General features: G+C 41.5%; 1 protein-coding gene across 1 annotated transcript in view; it reads right to left on the bottom strand.

Moving 5' to 3' along the window:
- astn2 (astrotactin 2) overlaps positions 1-27,005 on the bottom strand; it is a 267,819-nt gene that overhangs the window by 16,077 nt on the left and 224,737 nt on the right. Inside the window, exons 18-19 of the mRNA XM_085793310.1 lie at positions 19,938-20,071; positions 18,256-18,404 (exon numbers count right to left, since the gene is read on the bottom strand). Coding sequence (XP_085649436.1) covers positions 18,256-18,404; positions 19,938-20,071 — 283 coding nt within the window. The remainder of the gene's footprint in view (positions 1-18,255; positions 18,405-19,937; positions 20,072-27,005) is intronic.

The raw sequence follows: 27,005 nt of genomic DNA, 5'->3' as shown, positions 1-27,005 counted from the left end.
CTCCCGCCCTTCATGGGCTCTAACTGTACAGCAGGCTCCTGGTACTCAGCAGTTATATTAAACTGAAACTAATATCAAATACTGTATGTCTGAAAACCATGGGCAACATAGACGTGTTCCTACTCTTATTTTTCTTGCAATTAGTGAATTTAGTGAGCTAAGCATGTTAACACCAAAGTTTGGTGGAATAATAAATTACGGTAAGCAGTCCACGTTATCTACTGCTGAAATAATTGGTAACAGTCTATTAAAGATTGACTATTGACCTGATTCAGCCTGTGTTCATCATGCCCCTTCAAGGCTGTTCTACCAATTTTCATTGCAAGATGCTATGCACTGAAGCCAAGTAAGTATGAAAACTGTTCTAAATCTAGTAAAGACCAAAAACTAAAAGGAGTTAAGGAGACAGGAATAAGTCAAGAGACAAACAATGAGACAGAAAGGGAAAAGGGATGGCAAGTGCTCTGATGTTTTATGATTTTGGATGTGGTGAGAGGGAGATATGATGTCAATGGATGTTTTGACAATCAGAATAAATCATGCAGCCGATGCGTGACTACAGTATGGTTCAGGAGCAATCACCTGTGAGTGTTTAAGTAGGGGTGAGATGATGTAGACTGGCAAGTAACAGTAAGTGAACCCTTTGAAATGATCTCCTTTTATGTGTAAATTTTTGCAAAACATTGTCAGATTTTCATCCAAGTTGCAATTATGAACAAAAACAAAATCTGTGTTGACTACTGAATTGTTGTGCTATTCATGTTCATATTGAAAATATCACTGCAAAACTCACAGAGCAGGCTGGAAAACCTATATGAACCCCTTTGCTAATGGCATCAACAAAAGCTAACTGTAGTCAGGAGTTAATAAAATGGGAGAGGCGTGGGTTATTGTTAGGCTCATTTACAAAAACCATGATATTTGTTAAACTTGAAAATTTGATATTATTCCCATCTGCTGATGTGAAACTTGCCTTGTAGAGAAGATATCTCAAAAGACTCAGGATCAAGGGTTGCACATTTGCATAAAGTTTAAAATTGTTCCTGAGTCATCTCAGAGTGTCTCATCAGTCCACAATTAGATGAATGAAGATGATTCAGTTCTGTGGCTTCCCAGCTAAGAAACTCAAAACACACAATTCAGAATGAATGAAGCGCATTGAAGGCAGCATTGTGATTTTGGGCATTGCTTCCTTTTGGCCAGCACAGTTACACATTATAGAGATGGGTATAGATTTTGAAGTATATCAAGTTGCCCTCCAGGAAAATGTAAAGGTGGCTGTCCATTTGAAGTTCAGTAGAGGTGTGGTGGGACAATAACCCTGTCAATCTACCAAACAAAACAATCCATACAAAGAATAATCCAAAATTGCTATTGACCACCTGTTTCAGGTTATTCCCACCAAAGCAGGTGTGCTGAGTCATGAAGGGGCATACTTACGTATTCCACCAGCACTGTGAATGGCTGTGTTCAATAAAGACATTAAATATTATAATTGTTTCTGCGACATTAGCTTAAGCACATAGTATTAGCTCCGTATAAAGGACACCGGGTTATTCCAAAGGGTTCACGTCACTCTTCTTGCCACTCTATGTGATTACAACATAACCCTGACTTGCAAAAATCAAATGGCAGATCTACTGACTCATACTTATACAGCATATTGTGCTCACCAAGAGTGAACCTTGCTGATGTATTGGCTAGATATTGATCATTGCTGGCTCACAGGTTTTTCTTTTTTATGTTTTATAGCCACATTGACAATGTAGCCTTTAGACAAATGAACAAACATACAATGACATATATGCACTTGTCCCCAGAAAATCCCTGGATGAACAACAAAAATATACAAAGAGACCATAAAGAGAAAAGAGTGAGGAGGAGATTATGAGGCGAACCTAATTTAACATCCCATAGTGGTCATAAATCTAGGAAAATCAAAAACAGTTAATGATAAATTGTTGCTGTAAATGTATGAGTCACTGATTTATTAAAGGCGAACAAAGCACTGAATATGCAATTATCAAATGTGCTGATTATAGTGTTATACTGTAACTAATTTGCAGCATTGTTTCTTAACAGTTGGAGTCCAAAACCAACACTAGACATGACAAAATCCATGTGTATGAGCAGTAAAAAAAATATGTTCTTTCTCCCGGGCCTTAATGGCGAGACATGAGCACGAGCTTAGCGACATGAGGCAATGTGTCATAATTGGACGTTACATGTACAGTGTACCATTTATGTCACTGACGGCACAGGGAAGTGCCTCAGTTAGTTTGATCCATGTGGAAGACTAAACAAAAGACAAATGTCTTTGGGATAGTCTTTTGTGGCTCTTGAGTGTCTTACTGTATAATTATCAATTTAAGGACTCAGCAGGAGAGCACAGTGTGTGTGTTTTACTTCTTCTTTTACTTCTTCTTAATAATCATATATCCTTACCTAGAACACGTTACCCACACATTCCATGGGTCAAACCCAGTTTTAAACAGAGCCATCTGAAAGCTATAAACTGTTATACAATTACATAAATATAAGGCCAGTATGTGGGTTTGGTGGGGTACACAATGTACTACCATGTACACACAGTACAGAGGCTAATATAGGGCTTTTCTGTGTATACCTTTTAGCTGGCAAGATGCAAATAATTATGAATAATGACAATCAAATAAAGCAGATTAATAACAGCTGTTTCTATGTGAAATGAGGCTTAAGTAAACCAAACAGAGGGCAAAGAATAAGTAATGTCAATGGCCCTGATGATTTAAGAGTCATCAAATACAATGGGAAGCTACTGAAGTTGTAGACTGATCCTACATAAGAACACTGTCAGACTGGGCTGGCTGCTGGAGAGTGGTGAAAGGTATCTGGAAATGCTGCTCCCTGCGTGTAACTATTACAAAGGAAAGCAAACATAATTTATGAGGAGTCATTTATTTGCTCAGAAGTGATCAAACTAGAAGGCAGATTCTGGTGTCTGATCTTGCAGAACCTTGAACACAAGTCCAAATTAATTCTCAGAAACATTTGAACTCGACTAAAACTATGTGTTAATCTTTTAAAGCTTGGCTTTGAGCTTTGAGCACATGGCCGTGGTCTCACCCTGTATCTTTCCTAATCAAGCTGCTGCTTGATTCAATGTAGAGAGAGGGGAAATTCCAGTAACACTCATTTCTTAACAGTAATTTATGAATCAGCAGCACATAGGCTTGACATTAACAAAGGTAATTTGCTAAAACACACACCACAGAGTGTCTGTGGCAGGGCCTCAAATGGCTGCAGAACTGGAACATAGACACACAAACAACTGGACTGAATGAAGAAAAGGGTGAATGAGCAGAACGAAACTCAGGACCATGACAAAATGGTTGTATGACTCACCTGCAACACTGGAAGTGATTTTTTAGAAGCCACTGGCACACATGTTGGCACACATGCACTTTAGTGAGAACTTTCAATCATGCTCTGCCTCCACGGTGGTAGCCTTTAAGTGCTTGCATACCAATCTAGTATTAGGTAATGCTACACAAACATCCCCTGCATTAACTGTAGAATAAGACATTAAAACCCACCCAGAAGCAGCATTTATGGTTCTACCCTTGTGAGGGGCTCCTCATGGGTAGGCCTGAGGTCCGTCAACATTTCTGTCAATACCAAAGCCAAACCAGCACGCAGCTGGCAAAAATTAAGGCCCCCGAAAATTCTATTACGGTAAAAGCCATTTTGCGTGTTCTCCAGCTTACATGGCGATGGTAAATGCCAGGTGACCTTTTTAGTAAGCAGAAAGGGGGAACAAATAATAGCAAATCATGGGAACACGACGAGACGGGCTGACCGACAGCGAACACAGAGAACCTCTCTGATTCAAACACACACAGGCCTCATAACTATGATGTAGTTGCAAACAAGTCAAGTTCAGTTTATTTGCACAGACCGATGTCATATACAGTGTCTCAAAGGGCTTTTCTGGACCACAACAGCGACCCAGACTGACCCAGTTTCTATGAAGACAAGGAAAACCCCTCTCAGAAAACCTTGGCACATAACAAAACAAAAAAAGGAGGGGATGGAGCTGGGCACAGGAGGGGAAATTCAAGAGGAGGCCCTTCCTTCATGGATAGTATATGGGTTGTAGCAGAAGCTTTAGGCGGGAAAAAAGTGAACAGAAAGTTCAAGTTTACAATGCAAAATGTGCAACAAACAGTGCATGTGTATATGGACAATTACATGCAGGGAGACATACACAAGCACAACACACGCTCCCCTCATTTGCCCTTGTGTGGCTGGATGTAGAGACGGGTGTGTGCATGGTGGCGCGGTGGCATTTCGTCTGATGTTGGAAGCCAGACTTTGCTATACTGTTATCCCTGACATATCATTTCAATTACAGTACTGTATCCAGGCACAGTGTAATTGCCTCAGCCATTAGCCATGTCTGTGTGTGTGTGAGAGAGTGAGAGAGACTGTGTGTGTGTGTAAGGGAGAGAGAGAGAGCGAGAGAGAGAGAGAGAGAGAGAGTACGTGTAAATCCTCAAGGTCAGTGGGTTCACACATTAGGGCTTTTTTTTAACTGCCCAAAGAGGAAATTTGAGGGAAAGTGGCAGAACAACAAAATCACTGCAGTAAACCACTGTTTATTCACTTTCTTAGCTATGAGCTCAGTGTAGTACAGTTTAATGTATTAATTACCTTTTTCTTTCCTTTCCAGAGCTGTTAACTTTAAGTTTACATGTGTCAGTGAATAATTAAAGGTTAAAAATACAGTAGTACAATGTCCTTTTTATTACTATAACAATATATTGGCTGTAATGCTGTTGAGAATGTTTTTCTATGTCAAATAGAAGTAGTTGGTTTTGGTTTTGAGAAAATACAAAATGCCTAATATTTCAATCTTAGCACCTCGAAAAGATTTCAAATAATTCAAAATGTTTTACGTTTGTTTGGAAATTATGTTATGATGATAAAAAATTTTTTGTTAAATTGTTTTCATTAAATGATCAACATGGGTATATCACCATGTGGGTATGGGCTGGTCCCTATTTATTCTTACATGTTCACCTTTCACTCTTTCTCAAATATCACAGTGGAGTCTTTTTAAACAAACAAAACACAAGCTTTATATTAACAAACAAATCACAAGCTTTATATTTCCTGTGGCCTGCCAAACTTGCTAGGGGCCTCTTCTGTTAAACTGTCAGCACTCAAGCCTCAACTCCCCACACAGAGCCTATGCAACGTCACCTTCCTCCCTTCCTCTCACTCTAACACACGCACACACAGAGTAGACATTACACAGGTATATGTATATAAATAGAGGAAAGTAACATGGAAGCTTGTGTCACACAGTGCCACCTAGGGCAGGAAACTCAGGGTAAAAACAAAAACAAGACACACATTTAAGTGCTTATGTTTGAGAGAGTCTTCCAGTTGAGATGAGGGAATTTTACTAATAAAATCCAAAGGAGATATTTAGAGGAGGCAACAAAGCACTGTGGGAAACAGATTTCTCCATGCAGGCTGAGTTGCATAGAATTGTCCAAGTTTTTCAGGTAGAGGGTAGAGGGACATCCTTTTGGACAACCCTCTAGAGACATTGTGCTGGCAGAAAGATACATCATTCATTTATGAAAACACTTTTTTTTCATTGTTTGAGACAGAAAGCTAAAATAGACTGAAATGTTATGCACTCTGAAGCAGCATTGTGTCATGTACTCAAGCGCATTCTGTATCACCCTTACACACACGCACACACACACACACACACACATACACATAAACTCAACTTGAACTGTCCTTGCCATTACAATGTGTGTGTAACAAGTCCTTTGTATCAGGTCATCGAGCCTCCCTGTGCTGGCCTGGATGTAGACTGTGCCATGTGTCATCTTTGATATACACTGAACTGCCAGCAGCTTCTTTTTCTTTTCTTTTTTTTTACCTGACAGGAGGGAGTTTTATCTGAAGAGTGAAGCTTCACTCAAGTAAAGCAGGAACAAAATGCTGCAACAAAACACCTACCTGTACTTTGCAAAAAACAATCATGCTGCTATTCACATTTAGTTAAATGAATTTAAAAAAATTATATAGCAAAAAATATGCAAATAAAATTAGTTTTCAGGATGACAGTGTCATTCTAAAGTAAAATAAAAGTAAGATGAAAGTTCATCCACATTTCTGGAAGCGTTGTGCTTTCTTTATCGCTTTAGTGTATCATTCAACAGATCAACATCATATCAGCTATGATAACATATTTTTGTAGCATGAAAATATATGTTGAATGTTGTATGCAGTCAGTACATTGGGCAGATGTTCTTGGTATTTTTTCTTATCCTAACCTATCTGAGGAGCAGAACAGAATATCATCAGCGTAGCGGCAAAACAAAGCAGCTGTCGAAACAAAGCAGCTGTCCACTTGTTTCCTGTTTCTATGAGCCATAATGTCAAGTTGTCTTAAGTAAAGTCAAAGTTTATTGCCAACATTACCATACTGATAAAGATAAGAACGAAATGTATAACATGCGAACATGTAAGCTCCTGTCAAAAAAAGAGTGGACGGAGACATGAATATTTGTATCAAATCCCATGGCAATGTAAATTGAGATGCATTTCACAAAGCTGCAAAAATCAACCTGGTGGTGGCCACAGAGGGAAAGTGGAGTGTGGTATTCAAAATATATAAACACAACAGACAGACCCTCTTGTGGGAATTTAGATTTAGGTTCAGGAAGTGACAGATTGCCAACCATGGCCAGGCCTCCCAAAGTGAGTATCCGATGCACTTCAACACCAATCTTCCAATTCCCTTATTAATTTGTTCCTTACACAAACTATTCACAAAACATTTCCCGAAAGTACTGACTTATGAGATATGTATGTTGTTGTTGAGCAGCAAGAAACACAATGGACAGCTCAGTGGAACACTTGCATCTTGATAACTCGTTCATTTGCGGGAGTAATAAGAGTATTACGTCAGATAACTGTCTGATTAATTTCAGACAGTTATCTGAAATTAATCAACTTCCTTCCAGCTAATAATAATTGAGTTTTCACCCAGGCCATGGTATAATCAAACATAAGATGTGATATTAGAAACTAAAGTAACATATTGGTCTGAATGAAAACAGGTTAAGCAGATATAATGCCAAAAATGAATGTATTAATTATTTCATTATCCCCTGGGACAAATTTGATGTTTAATTTCACTGTCAACCTGTCAATCACACACAGTACAATAATATTTCTGCAGCTCTGTAGACTGATGATATTGGAGGAAGGTGAAATTAGGTCATAACTGAGGGACAATAGCTACAAGTGGCAAATATAGATCTCCTTGTTGATGATCAAACTGACAGATGAATCAAATATGACTTCATTTTTTTTCTCATTAAATTGTTGTGAATGTATTGAATAACTCTCATCTTCCCAAGCCTCGTCTTACTTTTTATGTGGCAACATGGTCGATGTCCTGTCTGTTTTAAGTGCTGGACATTCCAGGGTTGCCTCAGCTCTTTGACAAGAAAACGGCTCTGCATAACAAGGAATTGGGTCAGGTGTGGTGGTTCGTCACAGACTAATGGCCCCCTGGGTACATGTCTACTATTTTGATGTGACCCGTGTGTGGTCTGTTTTTACTGCCCCTAGCTCTTTTGACTGTGGCTATGTCTCCCCCTGGGTCTGGACTTGGCACTAAGAATAAACCTCTGGGTGTTGACGGGCTGTTGGCTTGTGTCTTACTGTGATGCTGCACTGTATTGACTGGTTGATGTGCACTGCCATCCTCCACCTGCTGTACCGCAAGATTGGTGGGCTCTGATGGATTCAGCTGGCTCTGTGGTACAAACGCTAGGAATTGTGTTGCCCATCTCTTAAAGTGCAACCACTTTAACTCTGTGCACTGGCTGGCATAGGTGTTGTGTGATGGTCACTCTACATGATGGCAGTCAGTCAGGATTGTAACTTGGAGTATGTTATGGCAAAGCTTATGTATAATAAAGCATTGGATATACAATAAAAGCCTTGGTCTGTGGCTGCAGGTGCACCCAGGTTATAGGCCAGTTCTCGTAGTCTGTTCACCTATAAAAAAAAGGGTGAGGTGAGGGCTTCATAGTTTCTGATAATACTTTGCTAGATTTAGATTGTTGTCCTGTCACACTGTGTGGCATTTCAAATGGTAAAATGAAAAATGCAATTGAATCCTTTTTTTTTTCATAGAACGATTAAAGTGATGTCTTAGGTTAAAAGATTAATTTAATATTCTATGGGTAATAACTTTTAAATGTAAAGCAATACAATCCAACCACCCAACAGTATCTTGTATCTTATCAGACCATATTCAGACTATAAGAAGCCTGTACCTCCATGCACAGGTGGGTTGCTCCTTGGATATTTCCAGGTTGTTTGGTGTTTGTGTCTCTCTATAAACCCTGCTGCAGAATGCTGTCATGTTGCTGTCGTCTCTGAGTGTGTAGTCAACTAAGAAAACTACAACAATGTAGCACAGATACTGTATCAGCAACAAAATGTGTCTAGGCAATAACTATAGTGGTGTCAAGTAAATCTAAGCTTGTTGGTACTTTACTGTATATTAATGCAGAGAGCAATTCCATCATGACTAAATATTTATTTCTACCACTTTAAGTGTTTGCAGTGGCCTAAATTGCAAAGTGAGACTAATCAATCCCAATTTAATGCTTAAATGCATTTTAAATCGATTTTAGCTAGCGCAAAATTCAACAAAGACCAAGCCCACATCACCCTTAAGTTCTGTCAATACATAGCATCCAAAAATCTCATTAGCATCTGTATGAGTGATAGGGACGCAATGCCCCACAGCACATAATTGAAACAGTGATTGAAAAGGAAGGCACTGAGGGGACGTATCCTCGTCTTGTGTCAATTACATCTGAGCACAAATCCACTAACGTGAGTTAGAGGTTCCACAAACACACATTAAGTTGTCCATATTTACATAAGCGATGCCAAGAGAGAGAGAGAGTCATGGTTATTGAGCAAAGTAGGAAAAAAATGAAATCAGGAAAGTCAAAGAGAGAGAGAGGATAACTGTGTGTGATGAGGCAAAATGGGAAAGGAAGCAAAAAGGGAAAGGGAATGCAGAAAGCCCTTGGCCCCCTGCCTGCAATCTGCAATCTGCTGATGGCGAGGCTCGTGACGAGGAGGTGCACAGCGTCCATTTTTAGCGATGAGGTCATCTTTAATTAACAAAACAAAGAGAGTCAGCTGTGTCACTCCAATCTGTTATCTGCACCCATGCTCAAGGACACCGTTTATCTCCATATAATTCAATCTCTTTGAATGAGGGCTTATCGACGCATTGGAGGGGCATTCTTGGTCTCTACCAATAATGGAGCTGTTACATAAATAGGGGAGGGGGATACCACTGACCCTGATCGCAGAAGGAAAGGGGGACATGAGGAAAGTAGTGAGGTATGTGGAGGTATAAGGTATGTGACAGAAGAGGAGAGTAAAGCAGAGGAAGATCCACATGTCATGTGTCCTGATAATCTGGCTGGGTGAGCTGGGAGGAGGAAACTGGACCTAAAATAAGGGCAAAGATCAAATGGCTAATCTGTTTCTCAGTCCAACCGTGCCAGAATGAGGTGACATCACTGCTGTGTAACCCTCACTGTTGGTGCTGTCTGCGTCCCTGCTCCTCTCCTCTACATTGTGATCTCTCTTTCCTCTCCTTTTGTCTTCTCTGCCTGCTATTTTTTTCCTACTCCGTTCTTCTCACTTTTCCACATTTTCATACAATCTCTTCTCACTTTCTCGTTCTTGCCAACCCTTGTAATTTTCCTGCTCCGTCGTGCCCTCGGTTGTTCTTAATGTCACAAAATCAGGTGTCATACAGCGGTGACGCAACACAGACAGAGAGAAACTCACAGGTTTTTAATTAGCGCCAAGTGTGTGCATTTGTGTGAGAGTTGTGGGAAGCACAGTGCTACGCTGATGAGCGCTTTCACAAAAAAGTGTCACCTCAGCATAACTGTGATTTAAGGACAAGCCACGCAAATTAGCAGCTGACGAGACAATAGAGGGATTGTAAAAATGGGATGATGGAACCCAGAAGCGTTCTGAATCCCGCCAATGAGGGGTACTTTTGGTTAAGCCTTTTATTAGACAAATTTCATTACATTTTTTGGCACATTACATTTTTTCTGGGAACTCCCAGTGAGATACACAGGAAACAGAGCTGAAGAATGTCTGACATTATAGCTTAGGTAAGCCACTAATTATTTCCATGCAGTCAAAACACAGTCGTGCAACCTTGTGCATGAGAACCTGCAGTTGCAACCACGTTATAAGGTGTTCAGTCGGTTTCAAAGTCATTGTTTTTCACGGTACTGTGGCACCTTGGATTTACCCCATTTAAATGAAACCAGATGAGCTCCTTAGTATTGGTCTCGTACCAAATTTTAAATCAAAAATAACCTTAGAAGGCTGTATTTGTAATTTGAAGCCCAGGTTAAGGGGACATGCTTTCAATGTCAGTACAGTATCATTTAAATAACTTACTGTTGCTGAATATTTGTTGCTTTGTCACTTATTTTGTCTGTTCCAGGCACTAAAGCTACCTCTAGAGAATATTTTTTAGCATTTATCCATTTTTATGCTGCTATCAAATGTCTGCGATCGTCAATATCTCCTTACATATCACAGCTGCTTTGACCTATTGCTGTAGAGGAATGCTGAGCCCCGCACCAATACATCAGCACTGCCTTTCTAAGAGGCTTCTCTGTGAATGCTGCCTCTGCCTTGGTGTGCCATCTAGAGGCCTGCATGAGGCCCAGTGAAGTGGATCACTCATCTGAGCATATCCATCACTGATGTGACTGAAACCATAGGGGACTGTAAAATGAACTTCACAAGGGTGCACAACCATGGACAGGTTTGGGTATCATACTTCATAAACAATTTTTCATTAAATGTTGATAAAAAGACTAAATGGGGGACAAAGTAGTAGCAAATACTACTATATGATATTCCCCTTTTTTATTGGTATGATTACAATCATTGAAGTTAAACGACTGTTTTGAGCTACAATTTTACCTGCAGATTACTGTGGCAATCACAATGCTGTGATTAAAGCTCATACAAATCCTTCCTTAGACGTTATTTAGATGTTTTCCAAATGTGCTCACTAAAAAAACAGCTGTAAATCATCTGTAAATCATAAGATACAGAATTAAACACAACATTTCCAAAATACCCTGTATTGCTGGTCACCCTGTGGTATCATATGTGCAAGCAGATGTACCACCAGAAGGGCTTCATTTGACAATTTGCTCCATATCTTTAAATACGAGGTTATTCTTTTTTTGCCAAATGTTTAAACACCATGGTGTAGTTGTGTTTCTCACAGTCACTGTCTTCTTATGGGGTCTACAAACTTGGGTACTGTTCATTGCCACAAATTTAGAGTTGCCTGCCAATCAGGACAAGTCATAACATTTGGAGAGTGCACACTATCAAATCTCACCAGTATGTCTGCTTTCAGCACTTGAATACATGCTATTTAGACAATTAGCTCCAATCTGGGATGACCTCATCCTCACCTATGCTTCATCTCAGTGACTCAGTTCCCCTCTTGCCTTCCTGGCCTTATTGGAAAAGGTGATCACTGCGTCTGCTCCATCTGCACATCTGGCACGAGCGGTGTTCGGACTTCTTCCACACTAACCTGCGGAACTGAATCTTGGCAGTAATGACTGTGTCTACAATACCCTCATTACCACTGTTAGTTTTTGTGACAAAGACCGGGTGAATGTTGTGATTTAAACACCCTCTGGTAGAAGACACTGCTGTTGACTTCTTGTGGCTGGAACTTTTGCAGCACATCGTGAACACACCTCCTTTGGCACTAACTTCCCCAAACTACATGGTGATTTCACTGCACTCTCTCCCTTTTTCAGTGGCTTTATTTTACACAGACCAATGACTGGTTAATGTCATGGTGTCCCCACCTTCAACGCTGCTGCAAGGATGGATCGATTGTTCTGGGCTGAGATGATCACGGCCTCTCTGTGGACCTAACCTGGATGTCATGGTCATGATGTGTCACTGTTACTGGGTGAGATCCCTTTGCACTCTACCCCAACCCTCATTAGATTCATTGTTGTCAATGCATTAATGATCGCTGACTATGTATGGCTGAAGTCACGCGTTTTTTTGTGTCCGATTCCCTATGGGCCCTCAGTATTGAGGAATGATTAATGGGTATGCAACAGTGCCTAAGTCTCTTCAAAGATCAGCAGGAGTGCTTGGCAGCATCTCTATGATGTACAGGATAGGTGTTGCTCCCATGTTATCAGTCAAGGTCCTACTGTTATGAAAGGGTTACCTTCGTGTCACTATCTCTGTATGACCGCAATTACAGTATGTCTATGTGTATGTGTGTTGAGCTTCTTCGAAAATTAAGTTTATATGTAGAAAAAAAAAACAATGTCTGAAGGTAAAATGCCAGTGATGCTTTTGCCCATAGACATAAGTTTATATTGCCTAACCCTCATTAAAAAGTGCTTAGCAGTAATGCTTACATGGAGGAGGTGAGGGGTAAGAAAAATAAGAGAAGATTTAAAGCAGTGTCTTATGTTCTTAAGTTCCTAAACCCACACAACCCCTGGCTTCTATCAGATCCAAATGAACAGCAGCGTTTCCAGTGATGAGAGGTGGGGAGCTTCTGGTGATAGTAAAGTTCAGGAGGTAACAAAGCTGATCAGAGCCACACCAGGCCCTGTCTGCTCACATTCCTGGAAGAGGATTTTACTATGTGGAAATGGGAGGATTTCACAGATAGAAGGGAGAGGTATCTGCTACTGACATGAGATTTTCTTTTTTTCTCCAAGTGCCAGTGAGCAGACAAGCCCCTGTGATTGACTGTAAATGTGAACGCTAAGACCAACTCTGGTGTATGTCAGGGTAATTGAGAGAGCAGCACGCATTACCTGTCAATACAACAGCAGTACTGGAGCCTGTTGATACTGTCAATGCACTTCAGGGTTTTACTATTTGTCAATGGCAGCTGTAAAATATCCTTGAAAGAGCCAGAGCAAACAGCACCAATAGAGCAGCTTCTTGGTTGGTTACATTGTTTTTCTGTTAGGTCAATGAAAGGTCCTATCATATGGAACACATGATAACCATCTGTTAAGAAAGAGTCAACATGTGGGGATGTTTGAGGTGTTGCGTGTTGTCACAGATAGTGTACAATTCTCTCTCCCATGCTTTACAACCATTTGTTGTACATGGATCCAGACCTGGCTGATGGTCAGGATATTGAGACCTACTAGTAGAGCACGGTGTCCATATAAACAAGAAGATATATGAACTAAGAGCTCAGCTGCACTCCATGCACATCAAACAGCAAAGTCCATCTCCCAGTCACTGTTGACCTCAGAGGGAAGATTTGTGAGGGACCGGGGAGAAACCTTCAAGAATAGATGACTTTTTTTTTTCCTAACAGCACTGATAGGTGGGGTGATCTAAGGGGATTGGAGACAGGGGCCTTGTTGTTGATGGTTTGTACAGATGTTAGACAAATGGGTGATGCTACAAAATGACCTGATCCCACTCTAAAGCCTTCCTGCTACAAAAAGTAGGCACAAAGACAAGGTAACAGAGAAGGAATGGTGAGAGATGTCAACAGAGGATGTAAAAAGTGAAAAATGTATCCTTGTGGTGCCTGGTTTCAGAGGCCATGTCAGGGAGACTGGAAGACATGCCAGTGCAAAAAAAAGCATAATAACACTTAACGTATTATATGTAATGCCCAATTTTCTTGAATCACCATGAGGACGCCAGTGGAAGCATAAACTGTCCTGCTGTTTGGGAGCATATTGTTGTCCTGTCTGTGTTTACAGCCAAACAAGGAGCTATCCTCATTTGAAATGATGACGGCAGAAAAGTGTCACTCTAATTTAATGAATGGTGATGAATTTGTGTTTAGAGTCAGACGCAAACCAGACTAGACTGAGCAAGAAATTGACAAATTGCAGGGAGAGGCCTAGGCAGCCAGCAAGCTAACGTCATCGATCCTTACACCGCCCAGCATCGTGATGGAGGGCTTAGAACTTCAAAACAGCACTCACGACTTTGACACTCAATATTGACGTCCACTGTTAGAAAATGTGCATCCCCTGTAGTTAAGTTATGAAGAGAGGTAGTAACATTAATGAATTTTAGCTTAAAAGAAGGTATCATTCACAGTCAAAGACTCTGTGATTGCATCCTGATTCATGCAGGAAGCTGTTACAAGTGAAAAACCAGATCCACATTAGTGGTACATTACATCATTTGAATCAGATTATCATCATGGATGAAAGTGTCACCCAATTTGTGGGTGAACTATTTTGAAGGTTTTGGAAAACAACTTATGATGACATTTTTTGAATTACTCATAATAAGGATATAATGAAATGTGTAAGTTCAGCTGAAGACATAAGGATTTATTCATATTAACCCAAAAACATATGGCTATATTTACTACTTAGATGTCATTAAAAGTTTTTTTTTAATGTCCTATGTCCATCTAACACTTAAACAAGAAAAGTTTAAATACGTAAACACATTCTGAATTGATAAAACATCTGTAATCTATTTTTAAAACAGACTCCTTGGAAAGAAGAACAGCAGGTAGCACACAACATTTTCCTAGTCAAATCTCTGGAATCAAGTTCCTCTTGCAATTTTAGAAGCCAAATCGGTGGAAACCTTGAAACTGAAAAGACACCTATTTATTCTTATCGTCATATGACTAACCTTTAAAATGTCTAGCTCAGGAGGGATACAGTCTCCTCTCCTATCCTAGTCTAGACAGAACTGACATAGAAACATGGCTTTGGGAACCCAGTGAAGGCTGCATCCAAGTGTCTGCATCTCTACACTCTCTGTCTGCCATCTGTATGAGTGTGCACATGGCTAAATGTGTGTGCTCCGAGTGTGTGACTCATGCTCAGCATGGCTGAGTGTTTGTGTGTGGCTGTCTGTTTATCTTTCCTCTCTCTCAGACACCAGCCTGAAGCGATGTTTCAACTTGGCAATGGATGCGGATGCAGCCTCAGCTTCTGTAGATGCCGGCGCCGGCTGAATCCCTTCCCCTGGATGCAGGTGCTGCTCTCAGCCTACTACTGACGATGTTGGCGACAGCCTAAGTCCCCTCTCTGCACCACACCATGTTTATCAGTGTCTCATCTGCTTTCTGCCTCCAATGCTTTTGTCCATATATAGCTATTCTTTACATGTACAGTACTTTTTGTCCCAGCTCATCACTCAGTCGGAGCGCCTGGCTAAAACTAATGCTTTCCAGTCCAACAGTCCTGCAATAAATCTAAAAGGTTAGAATGTTTTCTTATTGTTGAAACTGTGTTAAGATGTGTTGGTGTAACTATATGATCATTTTAGTGGCTCTAGTTTGTAATGCTGTTGAATTGTATTATGTTTTGTTGACAGGTGCTTTTCTTTTGTCCGCCCCACTCAAATCAATGAGCTTTGGCTGACCAACAGAAACACCTCTCTGTATAATATAATGCATTTCAATTCAAGAGCAGCACAAACACCAGTCTCCAAGATACTCATATTGAATCAACACAGCTTTAACAGTTTCAACAAAATCTGAACCTATCATAAAAAAGGATTTATTGCAGGGCTGTTACATTACACTGAATTTGGTTTCACTAGATGCTCCTATTAAATACTGAGACCACTGAATTTTAGCCAAGGCATCACTTTTTGACTGTACCTGCTCAAAGTTTTTTTTTAGTTCTTTAGCAATTGATTCCAATTATTATTTTTTCTTTCTAAGTATATTTGATGTGCTTTTATGACAATTCATTTTCTGATTGATTGTTGTTTAGCCAAATAGGCTAAACTACTAAAAGACATTGTAATAAGCTTTTAGTACTGATGAAACTGCCCTTACCCTTTTTTTCAGTCTTGACATCAAACTGAATACAGTTCAGAATAGCTTGTTCAAATTCAGCAATGTGATCACATAAAAACCTGAGTGGCACCATATTTCTGCTTCTCTTGCACTTATTTGACTACAAGACCGCAGAAAAGGTTTTTTTTTTTTTTCCATAACATTCCCACTTAGACACTTTCAAATTGAATCTGAACACCTCACACTGCCATACGGTGCCAAGTATCAGCCTTGACTAAGCTTTGGATCAAGATTTTTCCCTACGATGGTCTAGATTGTTGAATATGGTTTACTGTAAATCAGCCGAATAATCCTTTAGTGTGTACCCGCCCTTAGATGTTGGAGAAGGAGGCTTGACGGCAAGCTCACTGGTTCAAATCATCACACAGTCTTGGAAAATATGAACAGGGAAAATGAAGGAGAAACACTTGCTTTCCGAAAAACCACCAAGATGCCCTCGAGCAAAGTATTTATACCCAAACTGCTCCATTAGAGCTGCTCAGTGGCCAACAGTAGAGGACTGGTTTCACTGGCAGCTTCCACAGGGGAATGTGCATGTGTATCTGTCTGTGAAAGTCAAGAGGAGCAACACTGAGAGAAAAAAAGCATTAGGAATAACTGAACCTAAGAGCATGAGATGAATATGTTAGTTTAGGTGAGCGGGGCACATGGATAAACTGGACGTCTGATTTATCTCAGCTTTTGGCTTCATCATAAGAACTCCCGTTTTCCTAGAAAGTGCCTCTGAGATGGTCCTTAAATAAGACGCCAGCAAATGGTGAAGGGAGTACAAATCCAATAATTTCAAAATAAGTCAGAGTAAGTGTGAGAAAATGATACTTCTCAAACACTACGCCTTTTTATTTGCTGAGTTCAGAGAACAAGATCTGATCATTTTAAGAGGCCGCTATTATTTCATAAATCTACCCCGGTGATGCCTTCCAAGTTTGTATCAGCAATCTTGATCCCCACATTTTAGAGAACAATGGGGGTTTTGAGAAGCTACAGTTTTCAGTACTTGCAGTGGCAGCTGGCGCCACCCGCATACTGTACCTACCGTATATGGTAGAGAACGTATAGCCTGTCAGAGATCCCTGTTTGTTAGTTTTACCTATTCCACACTAACAGGATCATATACATCAAACCCTAACACATAATGGATGCACTCCACTAAGTTTGTTACTCAGTAAAGTTTCGTAGCTTTGTCCAGAAGTTCACAGAGTAGAGAACATGACTCACAGGTAGAGATAAAGAGTCCAGACATAAAGAGAAGAGAAAAAGACAAATGGAAATGTGGAAGACAATGACTTCTGATCTGTATATTACACTGTCTGTTATGACATGATTTATAGTGGTGACTGGCACATAGCAGAGTGAGTCACCCACACCATCTGCCCCTTCCTACCTCACCTCTGCCAGCATGCCTGTGTCTAGCTGTCTGTACCCTCTCCTCGCTCGCCGGTGCCCACGCTTCATCAGCACTCCTCCCAGGGGTGATGGATGGCCTGTCCATACCTCCCAATGACTAAAGCCAGCTTCAGCCAGACCACCTCATTTCTCCAATATTATTAAATCCCTATCACCCTTCCTCTGATTCACCCCGGCCCCCTTCGTCACAACCATGACTCCTTTCCCCCCCTAGCCCCTACGGCACAATGGTCAGCAGCACCATTTACAGCGCCTGATAAATTGCCCTGCGTCATTATTCCCCCATCCTCATCCGAGGCTCCTCCCTCTGTTCTGTCTCTGGACCACAACTTTAACCTCATTTCCCGCAAATGTAACTTAACTCTTCCCATCCCGTATCTTCCCACAAACTCATCTAACATATTCTTTCATTCATTTCTGGTATTTAACTGTCCTCTCTGCTCTCATCATTATCCTATCATTGACCGGGAGCACTGATTTCTCTCTTTGCAGAAACTGAAGAAGAATAAGTAGTTGTCATTTTCCTTTTGTTTGCAAACCTTTCCCAAACTCAGCTGGACATGAGGCCTTCACAGGATTACCCCAATTTATACAATTTAGATCCTCTAATCCTACGGATTCCCACATCTGGTGACAGTATAGTTGAAAACCAATATGAATACTGTTGAATAGAAATAAAAAAAATCCACCTAGAAAGTGATGATCACCAGGAAATGGAGCAGTGGTGGTAAACACTGCCAACCAAAAGAACGGATGAAACTACCAAAATAAATCAAATACAGATATGATTCTGATTCTCAATGCTTGTTTATATTGCTTTAACAATAAATATGAGCACTAAATAAACTGAAAATGCTAATCAACTCAGGCTTCAGATTTAGTTTTTGTACCTGTGTATATCTCCGCTTCAGAGGGATCCTCCACTCGTTTATGCTGGATGATGTAGTCAGACACCTTGCAACCAATCAGAGGCTCCACATCCATCCACTCCAGGGCCACCATTGTGCTTGAGGGCTCCAGGTAAGGGGCTAGGCGCAAACTAATCACAGAGAGGACGACACAGACGGGACAAAGTTTAAGATATGGAAAACAGCAGCTCCGAACAAAACAACATTCCGATGCCACCTGTTCTCCAGCAGTGTTCCCTGTGCAGTCGTCCTGCTTTAAACCCTCAAAAGAGATAAAAGGACAGTATTTCCATTTTGCCTGCCCTCCAGCTGTGTCCCTGACAATGGCGTGAGAGAGGTAGGTTATCCCCCTTTCATAAAAAGCATGCCACTGTTTCATCCTCATGGACAATAATAAGAAGTACTGCAGGTTTTTACAGGTCTTACACTCTGGCACTGGTCAGAGTTGGAGATTTGGCTGCTGCAGTGACTCTTCTCTGCCCCTGTCGTGCCAGGAGGCATGGGCCCTGACCAAAACTCTGGTTGTGGAACCGCACCCTTTTTTCTCCAGTTTTCCAGTGCACAAACAAAACAGCCATAAAAGCAACTAAAAGTACTTGTGCAATACTTGTATAACATAATCTCTTGTCAAAACTTTAGCCTTCTTGTGTTAAATTAGAAAGGTAAATGCTTTATTTTAATGCAGAAGAAAAGATCTGTGTCACAGCAGCAGGCATATGAAACAAAAAACAAATACAATAACAACAACTTTGTAATAAAAAATACACATAATATAAATAGAAGTATGTACAATGCCATATGTATGTATAGCATTGTATAATACATAAGTATCATATACTGCACACCTGTATGTTAGATTATGTCCACACTTGCTCAACTGATGTCACCTTGTTGGGCAATGGCATTTTCACTCATTACCAAAAGTGTTTTGACAGGCCACGTCTTTGGTTTTGTCTGAATGTGGGCAAAGTTTAAGATTTCAAATTTAATTGGTCAGACACTGCAACCTTGTACCTTTGCCATCAAATCTGTGAAAGCATTACCTCAACCAAGAATTATGGCAAAAGTATAAATTTGCTTATAACTGATAATGTGGCCAGTGCCTTTGAAAATGCATTAGGTGCAAATGTCATCAGGTCTTGGAACCCAGAATCTTCTCTTGCAGCTACGCTATAATTTATCCTTTTTAAACTTTTATTATTATTCTACAGTGGTGCCAGTAAGTGCTGGCATTCATTCTGGATTGTAATATACTAATAGGCATATTTTGTTTTCATTCTTTAATTAAATGCTTTCATTGTACTGTTATCCTCTGAAGACTTGGCCTTTTAACTTCTCCTTTCTCTTTAAAAGTTCTCAGGACAACAAGAGCAGGGGTGGATGACTCACAAAGGCCTCAGGAGTATTGTTAGGACACCTTGAATGAGAGCATGTTCTTTTTCAGAGGGGTGTAAGGGCCGACTGACAGCTATTAGAACTTTAGGGACTGTGCTTGTGTCTACAACTTTCTCAAGTGCCTCAGGAGTCAGTGGAGACAGGTGTGCGTGTCTGTGTGTGTGTGTGTGTATGTCCACGTGCATATGTGAGTGTGCATCAGTGCATGCATCCATGAAATCTCTCTTGTGCATGAATTCCTAGGTGTCATAGTGTCACCTCACACTTACATGGGCTGCCTGAGGGGACTGCAGTTAGGCAGGCCATCTTTGCTGAAGGCACTCAGGTCACAGCGACACCAGTTATCAATGACATCGCCCTTTCCAGCACACCAGTATGAGCTCATTGTGGCACTCTTGAAGGCCTGTAAAGGGTAACAGGTGAGAGAAATGCAATTATCTCTTAGAACATGCGCTCCCCGTCCATCTACGCTTACCCCACCCCCATCTCCCACCCCGCCCACCTTCTCCACTACTCCTCTCCATATCCCAGACACACATCCTTACACTCCCACATATGATGACTCTTCAGTGACTATGTTCATTTCCTTTCGCCTTTCTGCCTAAAATGACCCATGAGTGCTAATATGTCAAACCTCAGCTTTGCTTTAATAGCCCCTTGAAGAGGTGAGAAGTATAGCCAAATAGTCCTCGCTTTGAAAGAGTGTCCTCTCTCAAGGTCCAGAGCTCAAAATGGGTCTCACAAAGATAGAACACACACACAGGTGCACACACACACACACACACACACACACACACACTCAGTGACCTTTTCATACCCACCGTTCCCAATTACCGGAGGGCATGAACATCTCACTAACATCGACAAGCTTACACTGTGATATCATAGACGCACTGTGATTTTTATGATGGAGATGTGAAAGCTGTGACACTCCCCACTTCCTCCATTCTATGCGTATGTTTGTGTGTGTGTGTGAGTGTGTGCATGCGCGCAGATCTGTCGGTGTCGCTGTCGGTCTGTCTGTGAAGGGGACGGAGGGGGTGGGTAGTGAGATGTTAGGAGATGACATCATCTCCTAACATCTCCTTGTGCTGCTTCATTAACGGGCGAAAGAAAAATCAAAGGCAGAAGCTCAGTCATCCTCTAAAAGGCAGCAAAATGCCAATATAACCGTCAAAGCAATAAAGTATAATGTCAGGGCTTTCCCTAAAGCCACAGGCATGATATAGAGTGAGTTCAAGGGAGTTCGCCAGCCCTCTGGCTCCCCCTCTCACACTATGGATCAATGGAGCACTCAGTTATTTATGTGCTCAAACTGGTTGGCAACGCTGCCTCATGCAGACAACTTTGGAGATGTGCTTGATCATGGTCACAAAAATAGGACACTGGAACCATGTGGAAACATTATCACTGGGTACCAGCCATCCAACAAAAAGCAGAGAGGAGCCACTCCTTTGTTCCAATACACCATGACATTCACTTATCCGAAAGCAAAGGAACTGATGAGACCACACACATCTTTAAGACAGCCGCGCACATGCAAGCGCCTACATGCAAACTCACACTCCAATTAATGATTGATTTCCACAGTTGGTTGTTTCATTTCATTGGAGAAATGCCAAGGAAGATTTCTGCAGTGTGTTGATTAGTGGAAGTGACATTTGAGATGACTTTGGGCATAGTCCTGACCAGAAAGGCAGACGGCTTGGCCAAAAAAAAGAGTCAGGGTACGCACTCAGAAGCTGATGTTAGCATTTCCACAACACTGCATTGTTAGCTGTAAAGGAGGCTCAACAGACTTTCATGGGAACTGACTTCTTCCAATACCACTTGCCTTCACTCAAGGCAGAGGATCTTGAGAGTGAAAGAGACCTAAACGGGCAGCAGAGGAGGAAAGAGTGAGAAAAAAGAAAGACGAGGAGGGAGAGAGCAAAGCAAATAAGACAAAGGTAAAAAAGAAAAAAAAAAGAAAAGAAAAGAAAAACAAAGGTGCAAAAAAGGAGACTCCCAACTCTCAAAGAATCCCCCACCTTACTGTGCGACAGGCTCAGGATCCATCAGCAGTCAAGGCTTTCCCATTATTTATCCTCCAATACAAGCCCCTCTAAATGATCCTGGTGAATGAGCAGTTATTATAGGGGGGTAGGCGAAGACTGTTATCCATGGCTATATAATAACCCTTTGGAAAACCAAAAAGGGGAAAAAAGGTTATTACATTTTTCCCCCCTTGCCTGAATCCATGTGGCTAACTGCTGCCAGAAAACAACAGCAGCAGGGGTCTTGCCACCTCATGTCAATGGGAAGCAGGCCACAGACAAAAGGCAACAAGAAAAAACCTGGACTCAAGGTCTGTGCATGCACACAGACTAGACAAATATGAGAAATGACCTCCGCTGCTAGGGGCAAAAGAGAGAAAGACCACAGGACCGCCATGCGTTTACCACCACCAGATTCCTAGAAAAACCCCATATGGGTCTGTGCGCTTGATTGCATGGCTGCACATGTGAAAAATAGACAAAGCGATTACCGCCGTGTTTATGTTTGAAGAGTAATGCAAGCCAGTCTCCACTGGGTAAACAGGGAATCTAATTGTGGTTTACAGAATGAGGTGGGGGGTTGGGGTGGGGTGTGAGGGGTGGGGGTGGGGGGGACAGGAGGTAAAACAGGGATGAGGATTTGGAGGAAAGCAAGAAAAAAAAAGTGATAGTTAGCTAATGCATGTAAAGTGATGATATGTCAAGTGTGTGGTGGTGGAGACAGCAGTATGTCCTGCTCGTGCAAGAAAAAACAAAAACGGCAGACACATTGAAAGGCCCAGGAGAGAACACTTCTATGTGCTCAATGCAGTTACTACCAGCCACGGCTGAAGACAGGAGGATACCCTACACTTTATTGATTAACTAAAGATCATGCATTTCCCAGAACACTATAGATCCATATACATCATGTGTTGGCCAGGAGGGGGAAAGGTAAGTAACGAACCTAAGCTCGCCCTGTTTCATGTTTGAAAAGCAAGTGTTTTGACAAAGACTGTAACAATGTAAGACAGTTCATGTGCTGTCGTGACAGATTCGCTTTCAGGAAGTGCCGATGCCCCCATGGTTACAATAACACATTGGTCTACCATTTCACAAATATGCCACAATTCATCTGCATTGACCTTATCGATACCGAACAAATTGAGCTGAAATGTAATCACCCCCTGCTTTGAGAAGAAGACAAGATCAGTGAGCAGCGAGGCTACTGAGCATCAGCAACAGCTCCGGCCGCAAATTCCAAGCCTTGACGTCATTTGGGCCCTGCAGACTCACTGGCACCAAAATACTATTTGGACCTTTCACTTTCGTAGAAGCCTGTCGTGACTTACAAGAAGGCAAGGGAGGCCATTGTGACCTCTTTAATGTATTAATCTGTTTGTCTAGTCTAAGCTGACCATATTACTGTCTGTCTTCAGAGGCTAATACATGAAAACACTGGCCAGCTGGCCCGCAGTATTGATTTATAAGATGATCACCAGCAGTTCTAAAGAGTCTAAGTCAGCACACACAGGACACCATCAATGGTGACCTAAGTGCGTGCATGTGTGTGTGTGCATGGACACGAATATGTGTATGTGACCCTTCCAATCATTCAAGGCTAATGGTGTTAACAAGGGAACCAAAGGGCCGCTTCTAGGAACCTTATCAGAATTGGTACTTCCAGGAAAATGGACACAGGGGACAGATGGGAGGGTGGTTCACCCAGAGGTTTATGGGGGATTGCCATGTCACTGGAGAACCCTCAAACAGCAGGTATTGTTTTTCAGGTGTGCCGACTCTATCTGAGGATGTTTCCATCTAACCTGACCTGACATTTCCCGCAATGTCAATTAAACTGTTAGACTCATATCTGATTGTGTGTTACAAAACAGCAACCCAAGCCAACAAATACAAAGCCAACAGAAAAAGGTGACAAAACACAATGTTATGTTTTAATAACATATCAAACACTGGGATATCATATTCGGTGTATAATTTCCCCATGTGCTTAAAGGTCAAAAACCTTTGAGGAATGTAACAAAACATTGTTCACATTTTTCAGGTTGTAGTTGGTAGTCTTAATGAAATACAAAAAGAAAAGTTGCTTCATACTTGATGAGTCTCTTATGTGTTGTTTCATTGGCCAATATGACCAGAAAGAAAGGTTCCAATGTACAAAATCTATGACAATTTCATATAGGCACCTGTTTTTAAACAGTCTGAAAAAATTGCAACCCAGTACTGCCTCTGTATCATTCATGTCACAGATATATTAGATTTGTGGGTATTATTATGATTGTTTATCTTAGATCTTTCTTTTTGATTGAGTGTATTGCAGTGCATTTATGGCATAAAGAACAAGTCTTCTATTGCTGATGTAATTACGGTTGTTGTTGATATTGACAAGAACATAGTATGTGCTGACATTACGAGAGCTATAAATAGTGTTATTTTTACATTGTGACAGCATCTTGATCAGCAGATTATAGAATGGGAGGATGCTAGCTGCAAGATACCAAATTAGGCATTATTTGCCTTGTATTAACTCTTCTCTTGACTGGATACCGAAAGCAGGCTCCTCCCACCCTTCACGAATATATCTATTCTGCTGTGTAATGCTGCTACCTCTTTCGTTTGGTGCAAACGCTGCTCCTCCGAGCCCCTCCTGCCCCTACTCAAACCATCCTAGACACGCCCCTGCCAGGGGCTGCAGTAGTACGTTATGGTGAGAGCACGACAGCGGCCGCCCGGCAAGATATAGAGCATTCTGACCCATTAAACTCACAACCAATTTGTTCAAAAGGTTTGCCATAATTCAGTCACAGCAACACGGGACATAGGACCACTGGCAAGCTCCACAGGCGTACGCTTATTTATTTATCCACTGAGGTATTTTTCTCTGGCACTAAAACAGGGGAGTATCTGTGTGTGTGTGTGTATTTGCGTGCACACTCCAGGCCTGTAAGCAAGACCACCTTAGTCGAGTTCAAGCCAATTCCAAAACCAGTTCCAGTCACATTCAAGTCAAGACCAGGGTTACAGTAAATCAAGCCAAGTCTGAGAGGGAGTAAACCTCAAACCTTTCCCTCCAACTGCAAAACATAATAACTGAGTATCTTACAGACCACTTGAGACAATGAAGTATCAACACATTTAGCTAGACATGCAACTGATGAGTGCACACGCACAGCTTTTTCAAGGTGAAATTCCTTCCATTGTTATAAAGATAAACCAATAAATTAGTATACCAACAATGAAAATAAAATTATATAAATTAGATAAAAATGCAATGGAGGAAAATGGGATTAATTTACAACTTCTACCGAATGAAGGAACAGCTGATTTATCGTATCAAACTAATTATCCAGAATAGAGACTTCTGGAAGGAGTTCATTTATAAGTGTTGTTTTCTTCTGTATTTGTGTGAATATTGGAGCCACATATCATGAAAAATGTTTTCTGATTAAACCAGAAGTATAGATTCTTCAAGAGAGATGTTTCTCTCTGTTGGGCTGCACCAACTTGAACATGTTTTAGGAAATACTCAGATAACTATCCACTGTTGTCTGATAGGATCAGTCCTCCAAGTATTATTTTCCCCAAATCCTTAACTAGTCGATGGTAATGTCAGTACTTGGCACATGCACAAAGAAATACTTTATTCCCCATTCTCCTCTTTGACAGAGCCACACAGAGCAAGCTAAGAAGAAGGCAGACATGCCAGTCTACTTTTCTGCCATTTAGTTGTGTTTCTTTTCAGTCCTGCTAGTGGTCTTTTCAAAGAGGGGGTAATTTCACACTGTAACAAAATCCCCCTCTGGCTTAATAATGAGGAGATTGATGTGAAAGGGACATGACATGTCCTGTCAAACAGTCAGGCAGCCAGGGAGAGGCCACTGAAAGATGCAGGTAGCTGAGAGGAGGGAGGATTGGAGCCAAAGAAAGAGTGACAGGTCCATGTAAGCCCAGTATTTGGCATACGAAGACGCATGCATATAAATAGGTATACACGTATAGGTATGACCTAATCATAAGCTGGACAACTAAGCCTCTATTCTGATTACATCAGTTGGTTTAAGGCAGAGAAAAAAGAGAAAAAAAGAACCTCATCTCTGGGAAAGCTTTTTCAACACGGCAGCCGTCTTTCCCGACAGACCCAGCCAAGTAGAAAGACAGTCTCAAGTAAAAGTGTGTGTGACAGAAACACACACGCACAAAGACTGAAAGAGGGAGACAGAGAGGGTGAGCGAAAGAGGGAATGAATGGTTGCGTGCGTGTGTGTGTGTGTGGGGCAGGTTGTTGTGTCACTCGTCTCTAATGCAATATACGTATGTGCTTTTGAGACCGGCAGCAGCAGTAGTGGCCAGGAGTAGAAGAGAAAAGAGAGGAAAAGAGGAGCGGAGTGATGGACTCCCCTCCCTCCCAAGAGGTCGATGACATCAATAAGAAGCTAATAATCCTGCCTCAAGCTACCTCAGAGGGGCTTGCCAGAGCGATCCACTGCAGTCTACCCCTTCTCCTCCTCCTCTTACATCTCTACATCCCCAGAAGACCACGGGTTGGGCAGGGGGAGAGAGAAGGATGGATAGTGAGGTGTTTGGAAGAGATGGAAAAGAGACATTTTGCTCTTCCTCACATTTAGCTATCGATGAGGCCCACTAGGGACCGTCTGCTATTGATTGTGCCTTCTTTTCATTGGGGCTGTGGTGCTTGTTATGGGTGGCACGTATAGGGGGGCTTTGTGGCTTTGTTGTGTGTCTGTATGCGATATGAGTAAGTGTGTGTGTGTGCTCACGAGTGCATATACACATATGATATGTGTGTGCGCGCACGTGTTTGCCTCTAGTCTTGTTGTTGCCTGCAGTAATTTCAGAAGGTAAGGTAATTAGATGCTTGATTGGGGTGGTGGGGGGATGTGGCGGCGTGAAACAGTCTGCTCCCTATGGCGTGTGCATGCATGTGTGTTGGGTGTGAGTCACCTGCAAACAGCTCTGCGTTGGCTTACACACACACAGAGGAGACATGCGCCGGATGCTAGGTAGCGAGACAATGTCAAGATGAAATCCAAACAGAGCAGAATGTGGTAAACTAAATGTCAAGTGCAGCCAGAGCCCCCTTCTAAATTACCTTATGGAAAAGAAATCCGATATGATTAACTTGCACAAAGATCCAAAGACTTCTCATACAGGATGAATCATGCACCCAACATGTGGCCATTAAGCTGATATTACATTCAGCTGTGTATGCTTGTTTAGACACAGACACACACACACAAACACACATATATCTCACACATATACACATCGACTTCCCCACAAG

The sequence above is a fragment of the Trachurus japonicus genome, chromosome 12 (assembly GCF_045865225.1).
Source record: "Trachurus japonicus isolate A0001 chromosome 12, Traja_1.0".
NCBI classification, from domain to species: Eukaryota; Metazoa; Chordata; class Actinopteri; order Carangiformes; family Carangidae; genus Trachurus; species Trachurus japonicus.
This window is presented reverse-complemented; position numbering and strand designations above follow the sequence as displayed.